Below are 21,362 nucleotides of genomic sequence, written 5' to 3' on the forward strand. Positions count from 1 at the left end.
CACATTATACATAAGTGGTCAGCCCCAGCGGGCTCTCAATTGAACCGATGCCCCCACTGTAATAGTGATGCCGTACCAAATCTCTTCCACTTAATTTGGCTCTGTCCTGTATTCGCCCGTAACCGCCATCAGCTGCTAACAGTAGGTCCTGCACCTGCGACTGAACTGGAGCACGTTAGTCGTGTCCGTGACGACCCCGCTACTTTAGAAATAATAACGCAGTACGCCCTTGAAAACGGTCTTTACAAATTGGTGTAGCAGTCTCACAGACTCTCTCGGACTGACCTTACTTATCCACGTCCGATGTCAACAGCGACATTGCCACTCATGAATTAGTGGACTGCAGTGTGCCTTCTGTGAATTGGACCCCAAGACTAGAACTGTGTGCATTGTGTGAATTGTGACCTTTCGCTTTCTCCTCCCCCTTCCCATCCTCACTTCCCCGGATGGCCTTATGGCCTCTCGTCTTTAATAAAGTGTTTCACTCACTCACTCACTGTCACGCGCACGCCCCCCCCCCCCTCACGTTTTCGCCAAGCGTCGTGCAGTCGAGCGTCTTGTGCGGGCAGAAGACGAAGACGAAGAACGCGGACGTGCTCCGCGCTCGCTCCGTCTTTTCTTGCTAATTCTGCAGGTTAATTAGCCTGGATCTTTATGGGACTGCGCCGCTTGAATGTATAAGCCTACTAGGACCACGCGGATACCCGAAACCGAGGTAGGGAGCCCATATTTTGGAAATTAGGACGGAATTTGTGGCCCACGCGGCGCAACCGCAACTAAGCCTAACGCAGAGCCGGCCTCGGCCGCGGAAGCGGCAGGCCTAAAGCCCCACCGTGTTCGACAGCTAATTACTCTGGCCATTGACCCCAAGATGTCGTCCGCCATGCGGATCAAAGTGGATGGTGAAGAAATTTCGCCAGAGGAAGACCGCCCCTGCAGCGCAACCGTTTTCGAACTCGTAGTGCACGAGCACGGCAGCAGGGTGTTTCGCTGGGCGATGGTAGGGCAAGGACGAAGCCGAGCTCGAAGAAGAGTCTAGAGCGAAAGGCTGGAAAACGACCGGCGAGAAATTGACCTCAACGGCGGCAGGCAGCCAAGCGTAACACAAAGAAGCCATGGCGGACAAGATGGCGCCGCAGCTGCAGACAACACCTGTGACCACGACGGCGACCTCGGCAGCGCTTCTGGGAAGAAGCTACGTCACAAGAAGGCGAAGCGAGTAAACAGGGGGAGACTTTTTAAGTGCGCGCAGATGCCAGACCACCCGCGCGCTTACATGAATGTCATTCTGCGACCACGTGGTGGGCTCCGCGTCAGCGAAGTCTCTCGAGTGGAAATTAGCCGAGCGATCGCGACGGCCCAAGTGACTCGAGAGGTTGTCATTTGCCTCAATAGTCAATAGAACATAATTGTCGCAAGCACGCCAAGCAGGGAGAACGCGGAAAAGTACGCACCTGTGGCTAGCATCGACATCATCAGAGGGACGGCCCATGAAGTCGGAGCGTCCCCCACGGAACAGTCACAGGTGTCAATCGGGGCATCCCGTTCGAGGACACTGCCCAAGAGATCCAGGACTACGTAGTACACAAGCACAATCCCATGGCGCTCCAGGCCAACCGGATCGGCAAGACGCGGTTCGTGGTCGTCGCCTTTGCGGGGACCAAGGTGCCAAACTATACGCACGCTATGGGAACCTGCTCGTGGAGTGTACCCTTCACCGCAAGCAGATACTAGATGTGTGCTACACGTGGGGGCGACTCGGCCACAGGATGGACGTCTGCCCTAACCCCCGGCGCCGCATCTGCCAGGGCTGTGGCGCAGCCAACCCCGTGCGTGCCGAAATGCAGCCTATGCGGCGGAATGCACCTCACCGCCGAGTGGGCCTGCAAGGCGCGCTTCAATCAGACGCCGTATGTGGTGCGTCGCCGGCGGTGGGAACGCCGGCTAGCCGAAGATGTCGACTCAGGTCAAGAGGAAAGAGGTCCTACAGGGCGACCCCGCCGTAGCACCTCGTCGCGGAGCCGATCGAGCCCGCAAGGGGGGCCACCAGAGGTGTCAACGTTCGAGGAACCGCCGCTGGAAGAGGGTCAAGATGGGGTGCAGCGGCAAACGGGGCTCGAGCGGAAGACGCCATGGAGGTCTCGGTCCCGGTCCCGAGCACTGAGGTCTAGGTCCCGAGAACGAGAGAAGAGCACCGGCAAACAGGACAAACAGGTGGGCTGGGCAGACGGGTCTCCCGTCGCTCTCGGGAACAGAGTTACTCAGTTACCTCCCCTTACACCCTCCCAGCCTCCCGGTCAGGGCGCTGTAGCCAAGTCAGGCGAAAGCGAATGCATAGAGCTGAAGAGAATAATCCAACGGCAAAAAGCCCAAATCAAGGAGCGTAACGCACAAATACGCGCTCTCATGAACAAGATAGAGGCACTGACGAGCGGTAGCTCCGGCAACCGCGAGGTGTCGGACGGCGCGAGCGAGAAGCGCAAAGTGCCGCGGCTACATCCGCCATCCGTCCGCCTCGAGCGGTGAAGACGGGTAATGCCGAGCACGGGAGTAACCAAGAAGCAATAGACGCGGAGAGCAACGCAGGGAGCGCAGCGCAGGACAGCACATCGCAGCAACCACAGAAACAAGCCACGCAGGGCAGCGAGACAACCGCTGTATTGTAGAAGGTACTGGAGGCAATTAATAAGCAAATGTAAGAGGGGTTTAGGTAAATGCAAGAGCGAGTGGAAGCGCTGCCAGTCCGACACGAATGCCTGGCGGCAAAGGTCTCCAAACCGACCACGAGCAAGTCAGTTGCGCTCCGCCAGAAGCGGGCATATCGCGTCAAGGAATCAATCGCGAAGGGGCGAGGACACGTGCAATCGGGAAACGACGATGGCTCAGAAACCGAACAAGAATAGGAACAGGGCTCCTCTAGTAGAGGTGACCACACTCATTTACCAATGGAACTGCAGGGGTATCAGGCAGAAATTAGCCGCATCTTCCCGAAGGGAACGCTGAATAGATGCGGAGCATCTCGGGGTTCCGTTGTTTCCGTTGTGTTGTTTGTGGGGTGGTGCTAACGCTTGCTTGCGCCAACCCACTAACTGACGGGACTGTTGCTTCCATCACACTTCATCGGAAGAACGGAGTGAAGTGGAGTCAACCACAGCAAGCGCTGAACTGAACGCGCGCAGCGCGCTACCCGATTTACATTCAAGGTTGAAGGAGAGGAGACGAGAGGAGGAGAGATGCGCAAGCGCCGAGCATGCGCCGCAAAAACAGAAGCGAGAACGCGGGAGAAGCGAAAGCGAAGTGCACGCAGCTGGTACGAGAGAAGAAGTGACGGGAGTATCGCGCAGCTGTGGGAGAGAAGGAAGGAGGAGAGTTGCACATGCGCAGTGTGAGTGCGGACGCCGACGCGGGACATGCCCAGACTATAAGATGCTCCGCATCTAAAAGACGCCGAACTGATTATACACATCGAAGGGCTGGATCAGAAGCCCAGACGTGATGGCGCTGCAGGAGACGGACGGACGACCCCGACTGCTGGGGTACGTTACGTACACGGACCCGACGGAGAAGGGCACGGCGATCCTTGTACGCAACAACATCGCGGCCACGCAGAATCTATTCGGCATGAGAGCGTACTGCAGACTATCGCAGCCCCAGTACGACTTTGACAAAACGGCGGGGCAGGCGAAGAGGGCTGGAAACGGGCCGCTCCCGATCATCGGCGACGCCCCCCCCCCTAACGCTGCGAGGATGCAAGCACGAATCCAAACGAGGGAAAGCTCTGGCCAGAACAGTTACTGAACGAGTCCGGGCCCGGGCGGCTACGAGAAGAGTAAGGTCCCTAGGGACCTTAGAGAAGAGTGAACAGCGACGCCCTCTGACGTGGCTGAAGGGCAACCTGAACGCGACGTGGCAAGACGAAGGCATGGACCTCGGATCCGGCCACACCGTCATCGGTATAGAAATTGGGACTGCGGTTCCGGGCTGCGCTCGGCAAAATCACGGACTGGGACAAGCTCCGCAAGTACACAGACGGGGAATTAATTCACCCCTCGACGTGGAAAACGAAGGGGAGCCCACGGAAGGCAAACATACGTACATGGACTGGGCGCGCAATCAGAAGACGGCACTCGACAAATTTACACAGGATGTTACAACAACGGTGCAGACGCCCTCCGTCGACGTAAGGCTCGCCCACACGTGGGAGGCTCGGCACTCGCACACGAGGCGGTGGAAGCGCCAGCGAAGAAAAAAGAGGCTACCTCGGGGAATTGCCGTCTTCAACAGAGAGATTGCAGAGAGTACGCCGCCAAACTCAGCAGAGAGAACTAGTTGAGTAGGTGCCATGGGCTGCAGGGCAAGCTGTCTAGGCGCAAGACCTGGGGCCTCCTGAGTGACCTGATCAACGCGCTGGGCAGCAAGACCACAACGCATCGCAGACAGACAGACATTGAACTTTATTGAGTCCGGAAGGTCTAGCCTAGAGGCCCAGAGGACCGTCCAGAGTAGACGCGGGCCGCACCTGCGCGGGTGGCGGGAGGTTTAGGACCTCCGCCCTAACCACAGTGTAAGAATATTCTTACACCGTGGCCCTAACGCAGGCCTTCTGGACTGCCCGGAGTTGAGTGTAGTAGTCTTCGCTGTGGAGCGCCATGGTCCATCCTTCCTTTGTGATGAGTTCGGCGTCCTCTTGTAACGCCGAGCACTGCCATAGCATATGGTCTAAGTTACAGAATTCTGCGTTGCAGAGGGGGCAGTGAGGGTCAATGTCCGGGTGAAATAAGCTAAACCGGCTCCTGGTTGGGAAGGAACCAGTCTGAAGCATTCTAAAGGCTGCTGATGTTCTTCGCGTAAGTTGGTAGTGTGCGACTACCGCGTCTCGGAACTCTCTGGGGGCCTCAGGAGCTCGGCCTGTTCGATCGCCACGGCTGACGGATTCTCGCGCGCGATCGTGAGCGAACTCGTTGGCGTTGGGGAGGGTGTCGTGGACTCCGTGGCCCATGTGGTCCGGGAACCATGTGATGTTATGGAACGTCAAATGTTTTCTTCCCTGTAGAATCCTGGCTGCCCCTTAGAGGAAAGCTCTTGCCGCCGAGCGGGCGCAACCTCACCAAGGTTCTAAGTCGACCTACGACGGAGACGGCCGCAAGCTCGTCGCAGACGCGACGGTGCGTTACTTCAAGACCGATAGGTGTAAGTTCCAGATCCCCGAGACGTACGACGGCCCAGCGAACGACAAACTCGACGAGCCGTTCACGCTGGCGGAACTCTGGAATGCCTTCGACGAGAGCAACAGACGCAGTGTCCCAGTGAGCGACGGGGCGGCCAAGAGGCACCTGGACCACATCAACCTCATCAACCTGGGAGACCTCGCGGCTTCCCAAGGAATGGAAAGAGGTGCAAGTACGGCTCATTCCCAAGCCGGGCAAAGCCCTCATGATTGAGAACATGTGACCCATCTCCCTCACGTCATGCGTGGGGAATGAGCGCATGGTGCTACGAAGACTCCAAACCTACCTAGAAGAGACCAACCAAATGGCCGAAACGATGTGCGGCTACTGGCAGCACCTCGGCACGCACGACATCCTGGTGAAACTGCAGATCTCTTGATCAAGAAAGCCACTCGGAGTTTGCCACGCCAAATACTGGCCCTCGACTTGAATGGGCCATTTGACGTGTCCTACGCGAGCGTCCTCGGTAACCTCAAGAAGACGGGATGTGGCCAACACACGTTCGGCTATGTCAAGGATTTCCTGAGCAAGCACACAGCGGACATACAGATTGGAGGAGAGAAGTCGGACCTGATAGAACTGGGAGACTGCGGCACCCTGCAGGGTCCTGTCCTGTCGCCCCCGCTATTCAACCTGGTCCTCCTGCCGCTGCCAAATCTACTCAAACAGATTGACGGCGTGGACCACGCGTTCTACGCTGACGACATCACGGTGTGGACGAGTCGCGAGGGATCCTAAGCCTGGACGGAGGAGGTCCTGCAGAGGGCGGCAACGATGATCCATGAATACGCCAAGACTTGCGGGTTAAGCTGCACACCCCAGAAGTCGGAGCTCCGCACCTCATGGTGCAGCCCAGACGACGCCAGAATGATCCTGAGCCGAACGTGGTCGTCACCATCGACGGCGCAGACATCAAGCCCACACAGCAGCTGCGCCTCCACGGTCTGTTGCTACAAAGAGACGGCAAGGCGGCAGCAGCCATCGCTAAGATCAAGACGGCCTCTGAACAGGTCATCGGAATGATGCGATAGAGTTGCGAATCGGAACAATGGACTTAAAAAAGACGACGCGTTCTGCCTGGTCAGGGCGTTCACCGTGTCTCGCATCACCTACTCGGCCCCATATTTATTTATTTATTTGTTTGTTTATTTTGAATACCCTCAAGGCATTGAAGAGGGGAGTGGGTAAATACATAACAAGAAATAAAAAAATATGCAGTACAAAGAACATAGTATGAGCACATATCACCTCTAAAAACAAACGTAAAACAAGTAAATAAGGTTGTAATCATTCTTTCACAACGGAAGCAATGTGGCTAAGGTATACGCCTCGAACGCTGCCTGTAGGGGCGCCACTGAAATCCCCCTAGCAGCCCGTTTCGAAAGCAGTTGTAGGAGTCTCCGGCCCGCTTCCCACTGTCGCCGATGCCTTTGCTGCACGTTCACGATTGAGATTTACCGCTTGTATGCGTTCGAAATACATATTTATGTGGAGCAGGCACTCTGTAAATGTACGTGGTGTATTTGCGAGGGTTTAAATGTTTCTGACGCAATCTGTTGGTACATTCCGCCTCTATAAACACCAGGTGTGTGTCACAGGCCCGAGTCGCGACACTGGCATATGCATGCTGATTGTCATTCGACTGCTCTGAAATTTACTAACAGTGTCTCCGTTAGCAGTGTTTTCTCATATGGTCATGCTGCGGCTATACACTACGATGTAAATCGGTTTTTTGTACTTAACATAATCTAGCGGAGCACTATACCTGACACACACCAGTTTATGCTTGCCAATATCAGACCTCAGATATTAATTGCTACCCTGTACAAGCCAATGTGGCATAAATTTCACGGACATTCTACGAAAGAAGTATGATGGATAATGCAAAATTGTACTTGAGAATCAGTAAACGACAAAAAAAAATGCAGTGCTGGGTCGTCTTGTCGCGAGGCGAGCGCTCGCAAACCTCCGCGAGCAGCGGGGAGACGGGCTTATCGAGTAAACCGCATCTGCGACTAAACGCTTCTTCGAAACATTATCATATGACACAAGGTGCCTGTAAAATCTAGCACAAACTGAAATCAGAGCGCCTTATCAGATAACACATTGCTTCAATGACACCTTTTATCGAACTGCCTACCCAGTATACTTCAAAAAAACGTCCGCCAAGTAATCAGCTGTTCATTTAAGTCGAAAAACAAAAGGAACGTGAGCGCGCAGCTTGTGTGCGTGGTTACTAAAACGTTCATTCCAATTTCACTCCTCATTTGTAAACAACGATGGTTAAGCGTCCTCCTCCCCACCCCACCCCAAATCTTGCGAAACAGCAGTGCATTTCGCATCTAGTTGGTCTGCATGGCGAGCCCTAGCAGACGAACGTCTTAGCATTTTCGAAGCTGCAATGGGTTTCTTCATTCCCGTACGAGCTATTGTTTCGTCTGGACTTGCAGACCATTTATTTTTCTGTGGTTCAATCAACCCACCTTGGTTATTGCTATAAGGCTTGAATAAGCACATATTTAACAACATGCAGCCTTGGAATATACTGAACAGTTTCACGTGGCTTATATTCCCATAAAAGGCACAAGTTCTTGTCAGGTATTGGGTAATCACATCCCCGAACAACATTTTTCTATGAAGTAAATGTTCGACAAAGCCGCATTCGCTGTTCGCGCGGCAAAACGAAACTAACCCCTCACTATGCCATTATCAGGACTAAATGGAGCGACAATAGGATTCCCTTGTGCTGGCGTATTCGAAGGTGACAGTGGTGATGTGCTGCTGCCGTCGCCGACGCCAGTAAGAGCGGCCAAGAAGCGCGCAGAACCGCGTCCCCGGATAGCTCTTATTGGTGTTCCAGTACTGCACAAAGATGCACCTGTTTTTTGAAGTGCCCTAACGTACTAATTTGCTTACAGACGTTACCACAACGAGTTGTTAAGGGTGCGGAAAGGCAAAAAGAAGCGAAAGAGAACCAAAACACAGCATGAGCCCCGATCAGTCATGCAGCAGTGATCCCGTACACGCCGCAGAGAAGAGGAGGCAGGTGGTGCAGCGATCGCAAAGCTCGAGGCGTATACCTGTTGTAAGGAGTAATGCAGGAGGCCAGTTGCAATTTCGTGTCAGTTTTGGAGTTCCTGGCAAAACTCATGAAAATAAAACAACAAAACAAGTGGGATTGGCAGAAACCAATGTATCGCCAAACACAATAGACAAATCTAGGTGATAACGTACACACAGCAGAACGAAACCAGTCCGGGTTGCTAATCGTAGCAACATCAGAAGGAAGATGATTCTAGTCCCTAGAGGTAGGTGTAATGAAAAAATGAAAAAAGACTTTAGTGTTTGTGAACTTTGTGAACGTGGTCTAAACGCGAAGATACGTATGAAGGGGGAGTAAGTAATGCGTGGGAAAGCATGCTGTGTGAATATATTTTGTGGAATACAGTTGAACCTCGTTATAAGAGACACTGATGTAAGAGACAAATGGGTATAAGAGACACTATTCACCCACATGGTTGGCTGCCCTATCTTTCCCATTAAATCGACCTCTTTTATAACAGACATTGGATGTAGAAGATTGGTTATAAGGGACAAGTCATCCTGGAAGTTTAATCAATAATCTCGCTTGTAACAGACATTTTAACTTCAGATGCAGTGCCACCAGGCACTATTGCAGTTGCTTCCATTGTGGAAACACAGGTGGACGACAGACACCTGCAGTCGCTATTTATTATAACTTCAGCAAACACTAAGTGGTTCAGTCAGCTATGAAATGACAATGAGAAGCCCTGCCAATGGAAATGCAATTGACAGAAGTGGTTGAAACTTACTGCCATCCATTGGATGGAGCGCGATCGCACATGCGGGCTCTCCCACTCGCGTAGCTCCCAATCAAGAAGCACTGCAGATGTTGAGTCCTGCAAGCGTAATGAATAGCCTGAGCACACAGCAGAAGCTGTGCGCTCTGGCTATTGAACTCAACATCTACGATTGATCTTCCACAAACAAGGAAAGGAAAAAAAGCTAGTAGAATTGGTTGCAAAAAACAGTGTAAATACAGTCATGAAGCAAACAAAGTTTCATAAATTCTGGGGCCAAACATTAATTAGAATGAATCTTTTGAAACATGCTGTAGCATTCTTTTGAGCTTATATTAGTCATACAGTGCCCGCATTGAACTAGGGTCTGATTAGTAAGTAAAAACATGGTTCCATGCTTATAAGAGACATCTCATATAAGAGACAGAAACTGCTCCCAGGTACGTGTCTCTTATAAAGGGGTTCAACTGTAAGCACAAACGTGCAATTTTGCGTCATGACGTCTGTGAAGCAGAACATCAGTGAAGCTGTTACTGAACATCCTGCTTATATATCAAAGCACAGCAGGAAATAAACAAAAATGATGTGCGAAATTATCTCCCGCCAATGAAGGCGAACAGGAGCACGCCAGACACCAAGCCGGCCATGGGCCTGCCCCCGCACTCGTCTACGCAGAAGCTGTCCACAATACGGTGGACGAGCTCACGGAGGCTCCTCGGTCTAGCCAGACAGTGCGACTGAGCCAGACGGAGCACGGCCGAGCCGTCCCCCGGAAGATCGACTGGCCCATAGAACCACAGACACCCGAGCAACCCCCACCTCCGCCGTGGAGGGATGCAGTCAAGACCAATTAGGGATGCAGTCAAGACCAATTTGCACATACAGCCCTTTGGTTACACAATCAACTGTTAGCCTCACCAAATGGCTAAGACAACTTCTGCAAACCTGAGTCTACTTTTATGTAATGGTTTGCCCATTCAAAAAGCATTAAAGGTTTTTCATTTTAAGCCCCGTTTACATTGACCCGACGAGGGCGCGTTTAGTCGAAATAAACAGGTTTTTTGGACTCGACACCCCCATGTATAAGCAGACGGGGTGGGTCAGAGAACCGTCGCGGCGAGTCCAGTCAACTCGGAGGCAGGGGGTGGGTTAGCTCGCTCGTTGGGCTGAGTCGGCGGGCCGCGGGGAGCAGAATACCGTATTTGCGCGGTTCTAACGCGCTCCCAATCATAATGCGCGGGTAAGTTCGCGCAGGAAAATTAGAAAAAAAAAATGTCAGACTGACGGTACTGCGCAGATGGAAAAGACATGACACCACGTACCTGGAAGAGGGAGATTTTATTTGGCGTATGCGGCTCTGGAAGCCAAAAATGAATTGTGCTTCACGAGGTTGCTTATCAAGCTGCTGCTGCAAATAAAGTTATAGCGGGGAACCAGGGTGTCGGAACGAAATGTTTTTCGTTTCGGTTTCTGCTTCGTTCCATAAATAAAAGTTCCGTTTTGTTTCAGCTCCGGAATGAAAAAAATAATGGTTCGTAACGGTTCATAACGGTTCGTGTTTGCGCGAAAAAAATTTACATCTGTGAAATTGTTGAAAAGATTGAGAATTATGAAATTTCGCTAAAAAAGGTGAAGTCATGCCTAATATGTTATTGAAAAATATAATTTCTGAGGAACTCATATAGTTGTGATGTTATTGTTAAAAGTTTAAAATGGTCTGTCTCATGGAACACTGTAAAACTCCTGTTTTTAACCTTAAAAGAGATTGTAAGAGAATAGGTAGCAATGGATTAACATGAGTACCTTCAGCAACCCCCCCCCTCCCCGATATATATCTAGACGAAGGCATAACAGCACGAAAATTGGTGAATATTAATGGCGCATATCCGCTTTGAAAGCGCATTTTTCGAAAAACTATTAGAGATAATACTGCCCTGTCCCAACTGTTGCTTCCGCTGCTTATGAAATGTTTCCCGCTGCACTCTCGCAGCATGTGTAGCTGTTTGCATTGAGTGCGGCTGTAATCTGCTGTTCGCGCTGGCAGTGGTGTACACACCAAAAGGCTGTTCGTGCTGGAGGTGGTGTACACACCAAAGGTTGTATTTTTTCCTCATTGTTTTTGTCTTCTTTTAGAATATTAGTGCTTATTATACATGTATCACACCCCCTAAACAATGTAGGCCTAATGTAGGTATTTTATTAAACTAACCAAATAAATAAACAAATCAATAAGGCCGTGACCATAGAGTTTCATACAAATAACTAGAGGGGAAACTGGCGCTAGTGTCAACGCGAACATGGCAGCGGCGCTTACGCTTCAATGGGAATGATGGGTAGTTTTGGAACCGGATTGCGTAGGATCAAAACAGGCTTATGGCTGAGCAAATTGTGTTTTTTGACAAAAAAGATCTTATTGCCCGGTTCTCCGTTTACAAATTACATGGCAAACAAGAAAGTTAGTGACGAAAAATTGGTTTTGTACGAACAAAAACGGCGCGTTTAAATAAAAAGCAGACGCGGAGTCGGGAAGGTTTGTGGAGCAGGTTTGCCATTTTCCGCCAACTACAGCAGGACACGGACTTCTTTAAAAACTACTTGTAAAAGTTTCGGCGCTGGTGTTTTGTAATAGTAAGAGAAGATTTGTGCTCATAAGAAAAAAGAAACCGATTACCTTTGGAGAAGTTATTCTTGCCTGAATTAGTGACATTCATCAAGCTGCGTTCCTATCAGCCGCCGGTGCTGCTGTTCTACGTCATAGGAGCCCGCGTTCGCACGAAAGGTGTGGCTGTTCCAAGCGATTCGCAACCGTCGTCAGCTTTGAAAATACATTGCTCTGCCGAATGAGCAGCACCGCAACTCTTTATTAGCAGACAACTTCGCCGCACAGAGCGCCGTCATTTGTGTTTTCGTGTTCGCTGTGCGGCAATGCATTGATAACCCACCCAATTCGCAACTCTGGTTATAAAACATTCCACTCAGGGCGGCGTCAGTGCACGCGAGGCATGCAGTTCAAGGAGAAACGTAGTTTTGAACACTCCTCCCAACAACCCGCCTAGGCAAATGCGTTCATGTAAATCCAAAACGAAAACGAAACTGCCTGCAATCCATAGTAAGTTCCGCGAGCCATCAAGCGCCAATCCGAATCCACAACTACCCATCATGCCCATTGAGGCGTACGATCGCAGCGCCAGTTTCCCCTCTAGTTATATTGTAAGAAACTCTATGGCCGTGACGTCTGCATTGCAGCCAGATGACCGCGGCAATCCCGCGCAGAGCTCAGCAATGCATCAATGGGAACAAACGGAGAGAGTATGGGAGCAGGCAGCAAGCCTTCCGAAGGAGAGTGGGTGCCAGAAAGACGATTTTATGCCAAAGAATCAACGCAATTTTTCGTCTCGCTGAATGGAAATTGAAATGTTTCCTGAAATACCTGAAATTGCCACTCAAACCGAAAACCGAAACGAAATTTTTTCGGTTTCGCTCCTGAACGAAATAATTAATATTGTTACGTTCTCGTTTTCGTTCCAGCCAAAAATATCGTTTTTTTTTTTCGTTTTTCGTTTCCGGTTTTCGTTTCGTTCCGACACCATGCGGGGAACACTGAAGCTGCTTGCGATTTCAAGTGCCTTGATCTTCATAATTCTAGGCGTTAGGGGCTAAGCAGAAGCACAAAAAAAAATGTGCAACAGCTGACCAGGGTATGCGGCATGCCATTGAGGAATCAGTGCGCCGAAATTCACTCACGTGGTGTTGACGGATTGTTTTTATTGGATTGAGTTGGATTTTGCGGGTACTTCGTGTCCGTTGCGCATGGCAATGCTGCTGGTCGCTTTAAAGCCTATGTCCGTTTTGAGCCCCATTATAACGTGCACACAAATATTAAGCTACCTTTTAGCAAAAGAGGGTGCGCGTTAGAATCGTGAAAATACGGTAGCCCCTTTTCCGTGAACCCCGCCGCTCCCCTCACCTCGATTCTTTGGACGGGGTTCATATAAACTCGGACGCGTCGAGGTAAGCTGAACCCGCCACTCAACTCAACCCGCCCCCGTCGCGTCCATGTATACGGGGCTACAGTGTCATGCTGCAGCCAGCACATCTTTACAACCATCTGGTTCCCTGAACCTTTTTGACACTGAAGCGCATTCATTGACAGCATTCACGAGCAACATCCTTCCAGTAAGCCATACCTGGCCACACCTTTTTCCCCGGTGTACTTGCACCTCATGACAGTCATGTGACCAGAGGACCACATGACACCTCGGACACCAGGCAAAGCGGAAGAATTTGATGCACGTCAGCAGCTACAAAAGTGAGAAGACCGCAATTCTGGAGGGCCTGGTTGCACAGCGCATCTCGTCAGGTCTGGGTCAAGCTTTTCAGCAGATTTCCCATACAAGTAATGCCCTTTCTGAAGTTGGATCCCCTCGTGGTTCACATGAATATCTGCGAGGCAATCAGTCAAACCGCAGGCAACGTGGCTTTATTTACGTGGCTTGCATTCCCACCTATTTCGAGGAACACTTTATGCCCAAGTGCTGCAGAAGCAATGGAGGCCTTATGGGAATGCATTTGCTCCGGCATTCATGGGTCTGGATTTCCTGCACCCTGAAAAATCACAGGCTACACCTCATCTCCTTGGCACCACATTTATAGTTTGTACTAATGGGCAAACATCTGGAACTTCTTATTAGGCGTACGAAGTCAACAGTTTCCTTAAGCAACAAGGCATGCTTACTGTCTTTATTACACAGTCCTTGCATGTCATGACAACACTCTCACATGCCATCTCAAAATGGCAACAGCAATGAATTACAGATGAGAACAAGGTAATGTGATGGGAAACAACCCTTAGAACCGTCTCCTCTTGGTGATGTCGGGCTTCCAGTTGACCGGATGCGTCTCTTCCGTCTGCGAAGCAGAACATCAGTGAAGCTGTTACTAAACCTCCTTATTATATACCAAAGCACAGCAGGAAATAAACAAAAAAATTTTTTTTCCCCCTTTGACTTATGAAGCCACAGTTTTTTCACTAACCAACCAGTGTGATCCAAGTCTACATCCACCTGCACAAAATTTCTTTACCGACTGCTTTTATTGGTCTTAAAATGACCTTCATTTAGGAATCCATCTATGATAATAAAAATCACAGTGCATGTGTGTTTTGTCTGCCTTCTTTCAAGTATGCAATTAGTTTTCAAGTGACAAAGCTATTTTTAGAGTTATAAATAAAATACTGAAGCCTAACTAGGTCACTTCTTACGGGCTGTTAAAGGCCAACTGCAACAAAATTTGGTGCCCCTTAAATGCATTCTTTTCTGCCAGCATTGCCTTAAAAGATGCTATGTGCAAATTTTGGAGGCCCAAATATACGTTGCTGAATTGTAAGCAAAGATGGAAAATAGCTCTTTTCAAAATTGAAACTGGAAAAAAAGGTGGCCATTACGGCCAGCTAGAAGTGCTGTTACACTCAGAAATTGAGTGGGTGTCGCCGGCGGATTTGCCCACGGCTGCCTAAAAGAAGACACCGTGTGTTCTTCTTCAAAAACTCACGAACGCGTGCCTGAAAAGGGGCTGGGAAGTGCGTGCAGCCACTACTGCATCACTGTGAGGAGCGGCTGCGACGCGCTTGTACAGTCGATACCGTTTATAACAATATGTCGGATGTAACGGTGAACAAGTATGACACCGCACACTTTTGTATGCGTTCTATGGCAAAACAAAGTGCTTGTTACCATGCTCCAGTGCCGCGCTGTCAGATATAACGATTGAATCCAGTTACAGCGCGCACTGAAAATGCCAGCCCCGATGTGCCTCGCTTCCCTTCCACCCCTGAGATGGACTGCAACACTTGCAGGAGAGGAGGAGAGCAGTTTGCCTTCCCAACAGCCCCCAGCGACGCTGTTTTGGCACCGCTTCGCTTGCTGTGTCACGTGCGCACTGCTTTGAATTCGACTGAGTGCCTCTCTCACGACTGGATATATTCCGGCCTCTTCGACTGCCTCTGTTTTTCCACGGAGGCGACATCAGGGCCACTGTTTCAGAGACGTGCGAGTGGCTCACTGAAGAGGCTATCGTTGCGCGGATACGCACTGCACACAGCGGTGACAGTGACGACTGTGACGCGGTTGCACAGCCCACTCAAAGAGTGCCTTCTCAGGAGGCGCAATGCCTGACACAGTCTCTCGGGGACTTCGTTTCCGCCAAGGAGATTTAGCTCAGCCAGGCGAAGCACCGAGAGATGCTCTTGAAGACGATGTGCGCCAGCTTTGCCTCAAGTGTGGCTTATTTTCCACAAATAAGTAGTAGCACGACCTTACTTGCATGCGTATTAAATGTTTTGGGCACTGTTTCATCTATTTTTCGCAACCCGCTTATAACAGTTACAGGGTACAACGATGGAATTTCCTTGGAACTTGGACATTGTCATAAGTGGATTAGATTGTAGTCCTCTGGCAAAAGGCAAACACAGGCATCGAGAGGCGTTGTGGTGAAGCTGGGAGCCAGGAAATAGGCACACAGACGGCAATGTTGAGAGCTAGAAGGGCGATGGCACAGGGCGTAGTGGATCAGGTTTCAGCGCATATTACCAAAGTTTATATCCAGAATTTCATTATTGTTTACATGGGCAACTTTGTTCCTGTTAGCAGGGTGTCTGCGCCAAATCTTTAGATGATCACGCATGCGTATATAAAAAGCCATGCAGCGATAAAAGCACCGCCGTGGTTTGCTGACACCGTGAAACAATCATTTTACACAACACTCAAAGTTGCGAACCTTATTACTACCTATTCTGCAACTGTGGTCTGTATTTTTTTTATTTCTAATTGGTGAGGAAAATGTCGCTAACAGTGGCTGGATTTACCGTATTTACTCGCATAATTCTCGCACTTTTTTTTTTTCTGAAAAGTCAACGCGAAGATAGGGGTGCGAGAATTAAGCGGGGGAAAAAAATCCGGTGCACAGTGTTGCCAATTTGCCTTCTGCTAGTCCCGCTAAATGTAGCGGTCGTTTTTTGTATATGTAATCTCAGTGTTGCGAACAGCAGCTATTTCTTTTTATTTTATTATTTACAACGTTAACAGTCTCCCATCGATCAGCGATCATGAAATTGCCGCCTTTGCTTTCTTGCGCGCGCCCTATCTCGTTGTCGTCACGTGCGTGCCCTACTCCAGTAATGCATGTTGAAGTCGGTGACGCCGAAGTGCCTGCCTGCGGCGCGGTTGCCGTGTTCGATCGCGTACTCTATCGCTTTCAATTTGAAAGCAGCAGTGTAGCTGGCGTTCTTCCCCATGGCAAAGCGGCACCAAGCACAAAACAAAGAGATCAAAAAGTTCTCAAAATGGCAGCGAGCTATCCACCACTGACACGAGTGACTCACTGACTGCTGCTGCTCAACGACGGGACCACGACGGCGACACGACGACACGACAGTGGGCTGCGCGAACGCCGTCTAGTTGCGCACATGCGAAACCGGCTCAAGGACAGTGTGAGTAGCGCGTTAGGGCGCCTGTTAGGGAGTAGCCATGCAGGTTGTTGAGGCGCCTGGATGGCCTTGGATACACAGCGCTCTCCGCCGAACGGAGAGGCGGCGGGGGAGGGCGCGCGTTGGAGAGCGCGTGCACCATGCGGGTTTCGCGAGCAGGCAACTTTCGCCGCTGCAAAGTTGGGGGTGCGAGGATTATGCGAGGAACCAAAAAATCCAAGTTTTGGTGGCTCACATTAGGGGTGCGAGGATTACGCGAGTAAATACGGTAATTAATTTTTGCCAAAATTGTTTAGACTGCATACCTGCCAAATTCACCGGGAGGACATTAGATTAGTAAGTTAATTAGTAAGAGAATGGAGTAATTTACATGCAATTTTAATTTAGTTACAACAGAGCAGGGACTGAAGTGTTTCGTCCAAGCTGCTAACAAGCTACACCACTGGTCAGGTGCTAAATCTTAGACGTGGCTAACGCCTCCCTTTTCAGAAAATTCTGGGAATACTGTCGAGCGTAACAACGTTCGCTCCCGCGACACTTCGACACAAGAATGTGACTGAGGGTTGTTTCAGGCATGGATGCTCGGAACTGGGTGCAATTTTTCTTTACTGTGCTGAACTGCCTCTCGCATTCAGCATTTCCGTGGTACTGACCAGTTCAACTTGCACGCATGGCCGGCTATGCTTCTTAAGCTCTTCACTGAAAACGATGTCAATTGGTGCAGGATTGGATTGGATTTTGAGGCAGCTCCAGCGCAATGTAAATAGACTGGGAGAAAGGTTTGGGCGAACACGGGTGCGTGTTCGGGAGATTTTCGTTTCGGTCGTACAATCACACAAAACTATCAAAATTCGGGAGTCTCCCGGACAATTTGGAAAAATTGGGCCCATCTCCCCGCGAGGGGGACTCGAGTAAATGCGTCGCATAGGGGGTGGGTGTATTGCGTTAACGTTTAGTGTTTGGGGAGTTGGTGGTAGTGAATGCGTTGTATCAGCAGCTTCTTGACGTAGTTTGAATGAGTCAAGGATATAAGGCGCGTTCGTAGCCTCCCATTCTGTGTCGGCTTTGTGGCGCAGTGGGTAGAGCACCATGCACATTGCGTTCCGCCCGCAGGGTCGAGGGATCGAAACCAGGTGCCGGATAGTATTTTTTTTTTATATAGTGTAGGGGGAGGGGTGCGGCCTACGACTACGGACGTCAACGCGGGTGACATCGTGAGTTACTGAAATGCTCTGCATTTAAAACCTGGCAGGTATGAGACTGAATCAATTCCATGCAGTACGCCACACAACTGCTGTACCAGGGGTGGGACAGCTAGGACAGCTTTTGGAGCACATTTTGGGGCACAAAAAATTGCATTTTGGAGCACAAAAACCTACTTTTGGAGCAGCTCGCACACTGTACTCGTCTGTGCCCCGACCGGCCGCGACAACAGCGTATTGTCTTGCGCCAGCCATTCTAGCGTATTGCGCACCCGTGGAGCCACCGGGCTGTGGGCTTGCAGAGTGCCCCACAGCTGCCATACGGTGCCAAGAAAATTGGCTCCAGGCAATTCGCATCACGCGCACCGAGTGGCAACCAGAGGGGTGGTAACGGAATGCACCACACTGTTCTGTGACGGGTACAATGTACACCACTGCACAATGTGCGCAGCAGAGACATTTGCCCTCCCCAATCACTAATCTACAGATGGTAACCTGCCGATGAGGAAGCGTGTGTTGTGATGCGGGCCAGGTCGCCGCGGCAACGTTGATAACAGGGCGAATACGCTTCCTTTGCGCCGTGGGCACCTCCTGCCTTGTGACATTTCTTTTCCATTTGCTGCTGATATAAAGATAGCCGCACCCCAGCGTAGCCTCGGGTGTACTCATAATCCTATCGCCTCGGCAGCCCGCAGGTGTGCTAAGCCTGTCTTCGTCTCAGCGTGCGTTTCGCAATAGGGACCGGGCAGCTGGACGGGTGGCGCCACCACTCGGCGCTCCCCTCGTAAGTGGAATGAGCCGGTGCATTGTACTACACAGCCTCCCGTTGTTTTTGTCGTGTTTGCTTTGGTACTTTGAATGTTTTGGTGGTGTTGTGAGCGCATATGTGCGGTGAAACAAAGTCTAGACAGATGTGTTGGGTTCTTAGATGCAGTAATGACTACGTAAACTTGTCGGACGCTTCTAAAGTTGGGTATCGGCTGCAATGGCATGAGCGCTTTTTGCAGCGATCTGCGCTTGGCTACACCCGTTCTGAGTGCGAATAAAACTACTATTAGTATTATTATTTTCTTCTTAAATTCACTAACGGCTACGCAAACTTATTGGATGCTTGTAAGGTTGGGAATGGGCTACATTGACACGAGCGCTTTTTGCAGCGCTCTGCGCCTGGCTCCGCGCGATCTGAGTAAGAATAAAGCTATTAGCAATATTATTATTCATTTCTACCACTTTAAATTATCTTCACTGGTTTCAATGACTACGGTTTCCACGCCAGCCTTAGCGCTGGGCTACCTCGATACGTGTGCTTTAAATAAAAGGCACCTGCATACGAGATGGATTACCGTGTAGCCGTAGAAATGTTGCGGTAGTTTACACTTTCTGTAACCGTGAGCTTTGTGCCTTCGGTTTTGGTGAGCGACACTGTGATAGCATGGGAGCCTGAAAGCCAAAGTGGAAATCCCACGTTTGTGGTGGCCATTTTATCAAGAGCCAAAGTTATTCACCAACTCGACAGCCCAAGCTACAAACCATCCCTCCTCCCCTTCCCGTTTTCCCCTCTGCGTAGAATAAAGGCTGGCACCGATAGTTAAAAAATGCGGCAGTGTTAACGTCAGCCGGTGTTTTTTAATGCTTAAGTATTCTTTATAGAGTACCTAAAAAAATTGTGTAATGCCTGGTGAAGACACCAAAAACGCGCGATTAGTTGCCTCAAATATGGGTGCTTGAGCCCGAGTCCTCCACCACAGACACATTTCCGACACGCTGGAAAAAGTTTAGATTTGGAGAGGAGGCATGGAAGTTCAAAATTAAACAGCAAAATTATCTAGCCCTCCGTCTAATGATTATGATGGTTGAACACAAAGCTTTCTTCGTGCGAAATCGAATGGGAAATGCTCAAAGTCAAAGACGCTGCGATCAAAAGACCAAACTGCGTGCTGGTCAAATTCGACGCATAACTAGTCAAAGTTTAAATCCAGAAGGCAACCAAGGAAACCCATACGATAGAGCTTTGCGATAAACCACCATCGTCGTTTGACGGAGGTGTGCATGATTTTTCAAGCGTAGGTGGCAGCTTGTAAACCGACCGCAGCTTTCAGTTATGAAGCTGAGTACAGGTTTCGGGCACCCCTTGCGTCCTTCAGCCACGCAGGAATTGGTTTTTGAAAAACCATTTACCAACTAGCCAGCAACCATTGCAATTCTTGTAAAGCAATGCTTCTCCACGACAAGCAATAACATTCTACTACCATGTGGTATTTATTCTATCAACGATTCCCGATGACTGTAGTAAGAGCATTTCTGTGAAATTAAACACGTTTCAGCCGTAGGTAATGAAGATACGGAAGCGTCGTCCGTCACAATTTCTGTTTTGAGGTAAATCTTCGAAGACACCCTCCAACTTTGTCTTTCGCTTGTGCACGACGTCGGCGCCGTTTCGTCATCAACTGCCAAAGGCCAGCGCCGCAGCATTCCTAGATCGGTTGCACACATCGGCTTTGTGGGAGCATTTAGCGGCAATATACTCCTCGATTTGCGAAACTGCATGCAGGCATGAAAAAACTGTATGAAGCAACGACCTTTCACTTCAAGCTTGACTTCCAGCTTGGCGCATTGAGCGTCGTCTGCTATTTGTAAATACTGAGTATGGGCGTAAATAACACACATGGCATGCCTCGTAAACGTCACATCCACACTCAAGATTTGCCGATCTGAAAAATGCACGTGGGGTTACGTTCGCTTTGCAAGCCGCACCGCAGAAAAACGACAGAAAGCCATGCACAACTACGCTGCGCTGACCGCCACCGGCATTCCACTGACGAGCGGTTCGCCACGGGCGGCGCTGTTCGCTGAAACGACGGTGGTGCCATACAACGGCCGCCCGGTCCCTATACGCTGCTGCCAGGCATGCATAAAAGCGTATTCTAGACGCTTGCTAATACTGCTCGTTCCTTTTTCTTGTTGTTGTTATCGACTTTGTTTTCATGCTGTGCAGGGCTTTTGCCGGTCCTCACATGAGAGAGTACGTGCGTCGTTTCACTGTGATGAGGGTGGCGACCAGACGACCCACACACCCAGCCAATTAGATTGTGGCCCTGTGGTCACGTGCAGTCAGTAGCCAACTGGCTAGCATGTTCCATCATTTTGCTACCCCAGTTTCACTCGCAACTAATGGACGAAACAAAGCGGTTCTGGCAGGCAATTGAAAATGACGATGCACTTTTGGGTGAGACCAAGACGGGCGGCACAGCGCATGCAGAAACAGAGCGGCGGGTCAAAAAAAGATGCTACTCCCAAGCCAAACCTTGATAAATTTTAGCTGTCGTCCATGCTGTAAATACATACTACATACTCTTGGGTCTAGATATTTGGCCGGCAAAAAAAAGAAGGCTCTAATTTCCAAAAAAGGTGATAAATTTCTTTTTTTTTTTTTTTGCCAATTGTTGGAATTTGAAGACCTGCGTTCCCTTTTAAAGAGCAACCTCCAAAGGTTAGCGTTCAGCTAGTGCAATTGATAAAGTCGAGCAGCAACACTGATTACAGTACAATGTTTGTTCCCCATGACGAGATCAGTTTAGAGCTGGGAAACCACCAGGCAGAACGGGATTGAGGGGAAAAACTCAGTACC

General features: G+C 50.0%; 1 protein-coding gene across 1 annotated transcript in view; it reads right to left on the reverse strand.

Moving 5' to 3' along the window:
* Positions 1-13,774: 13,774 nt before the first annotated feature.
* Tango4 (transport and golgi organization 4) overlaps positions 13,775-21,362 on the reverse strand; it is a 28,465-nt gene continuing 20,877 nt past the window's right edge. The window contains exon 12 of the mRNA XM_077702109.1: positions 13,775-13,957. Coding sequence (XP_077558235.1) covers positions 13,898-13,957 — 60 coding nt within the window. The 3' untranslated portion in view covers positions 13,775-13,897. The remainder of the gene's footprint in view (positions 13,958-21,362) is intronic.

This window comes from Haemaphysalis longicornis, unplaced genomic scaffold, assembly GCF_048455015.1.
Source record: "Haemaphysalis longicornis isolate Haplotype H1 unplaced genomic scaffold, Haemaphysalis longicornis Haplotype H1 scaffold_3, whole genome shotgun sequence".
Taxonomy (NCBI): Eukaryota; Metazoa; Arthropoda; class Arachnida; order Ixodida; family Ixodidae; genus Haemaphysalis; species Haemaphysalis longicornis.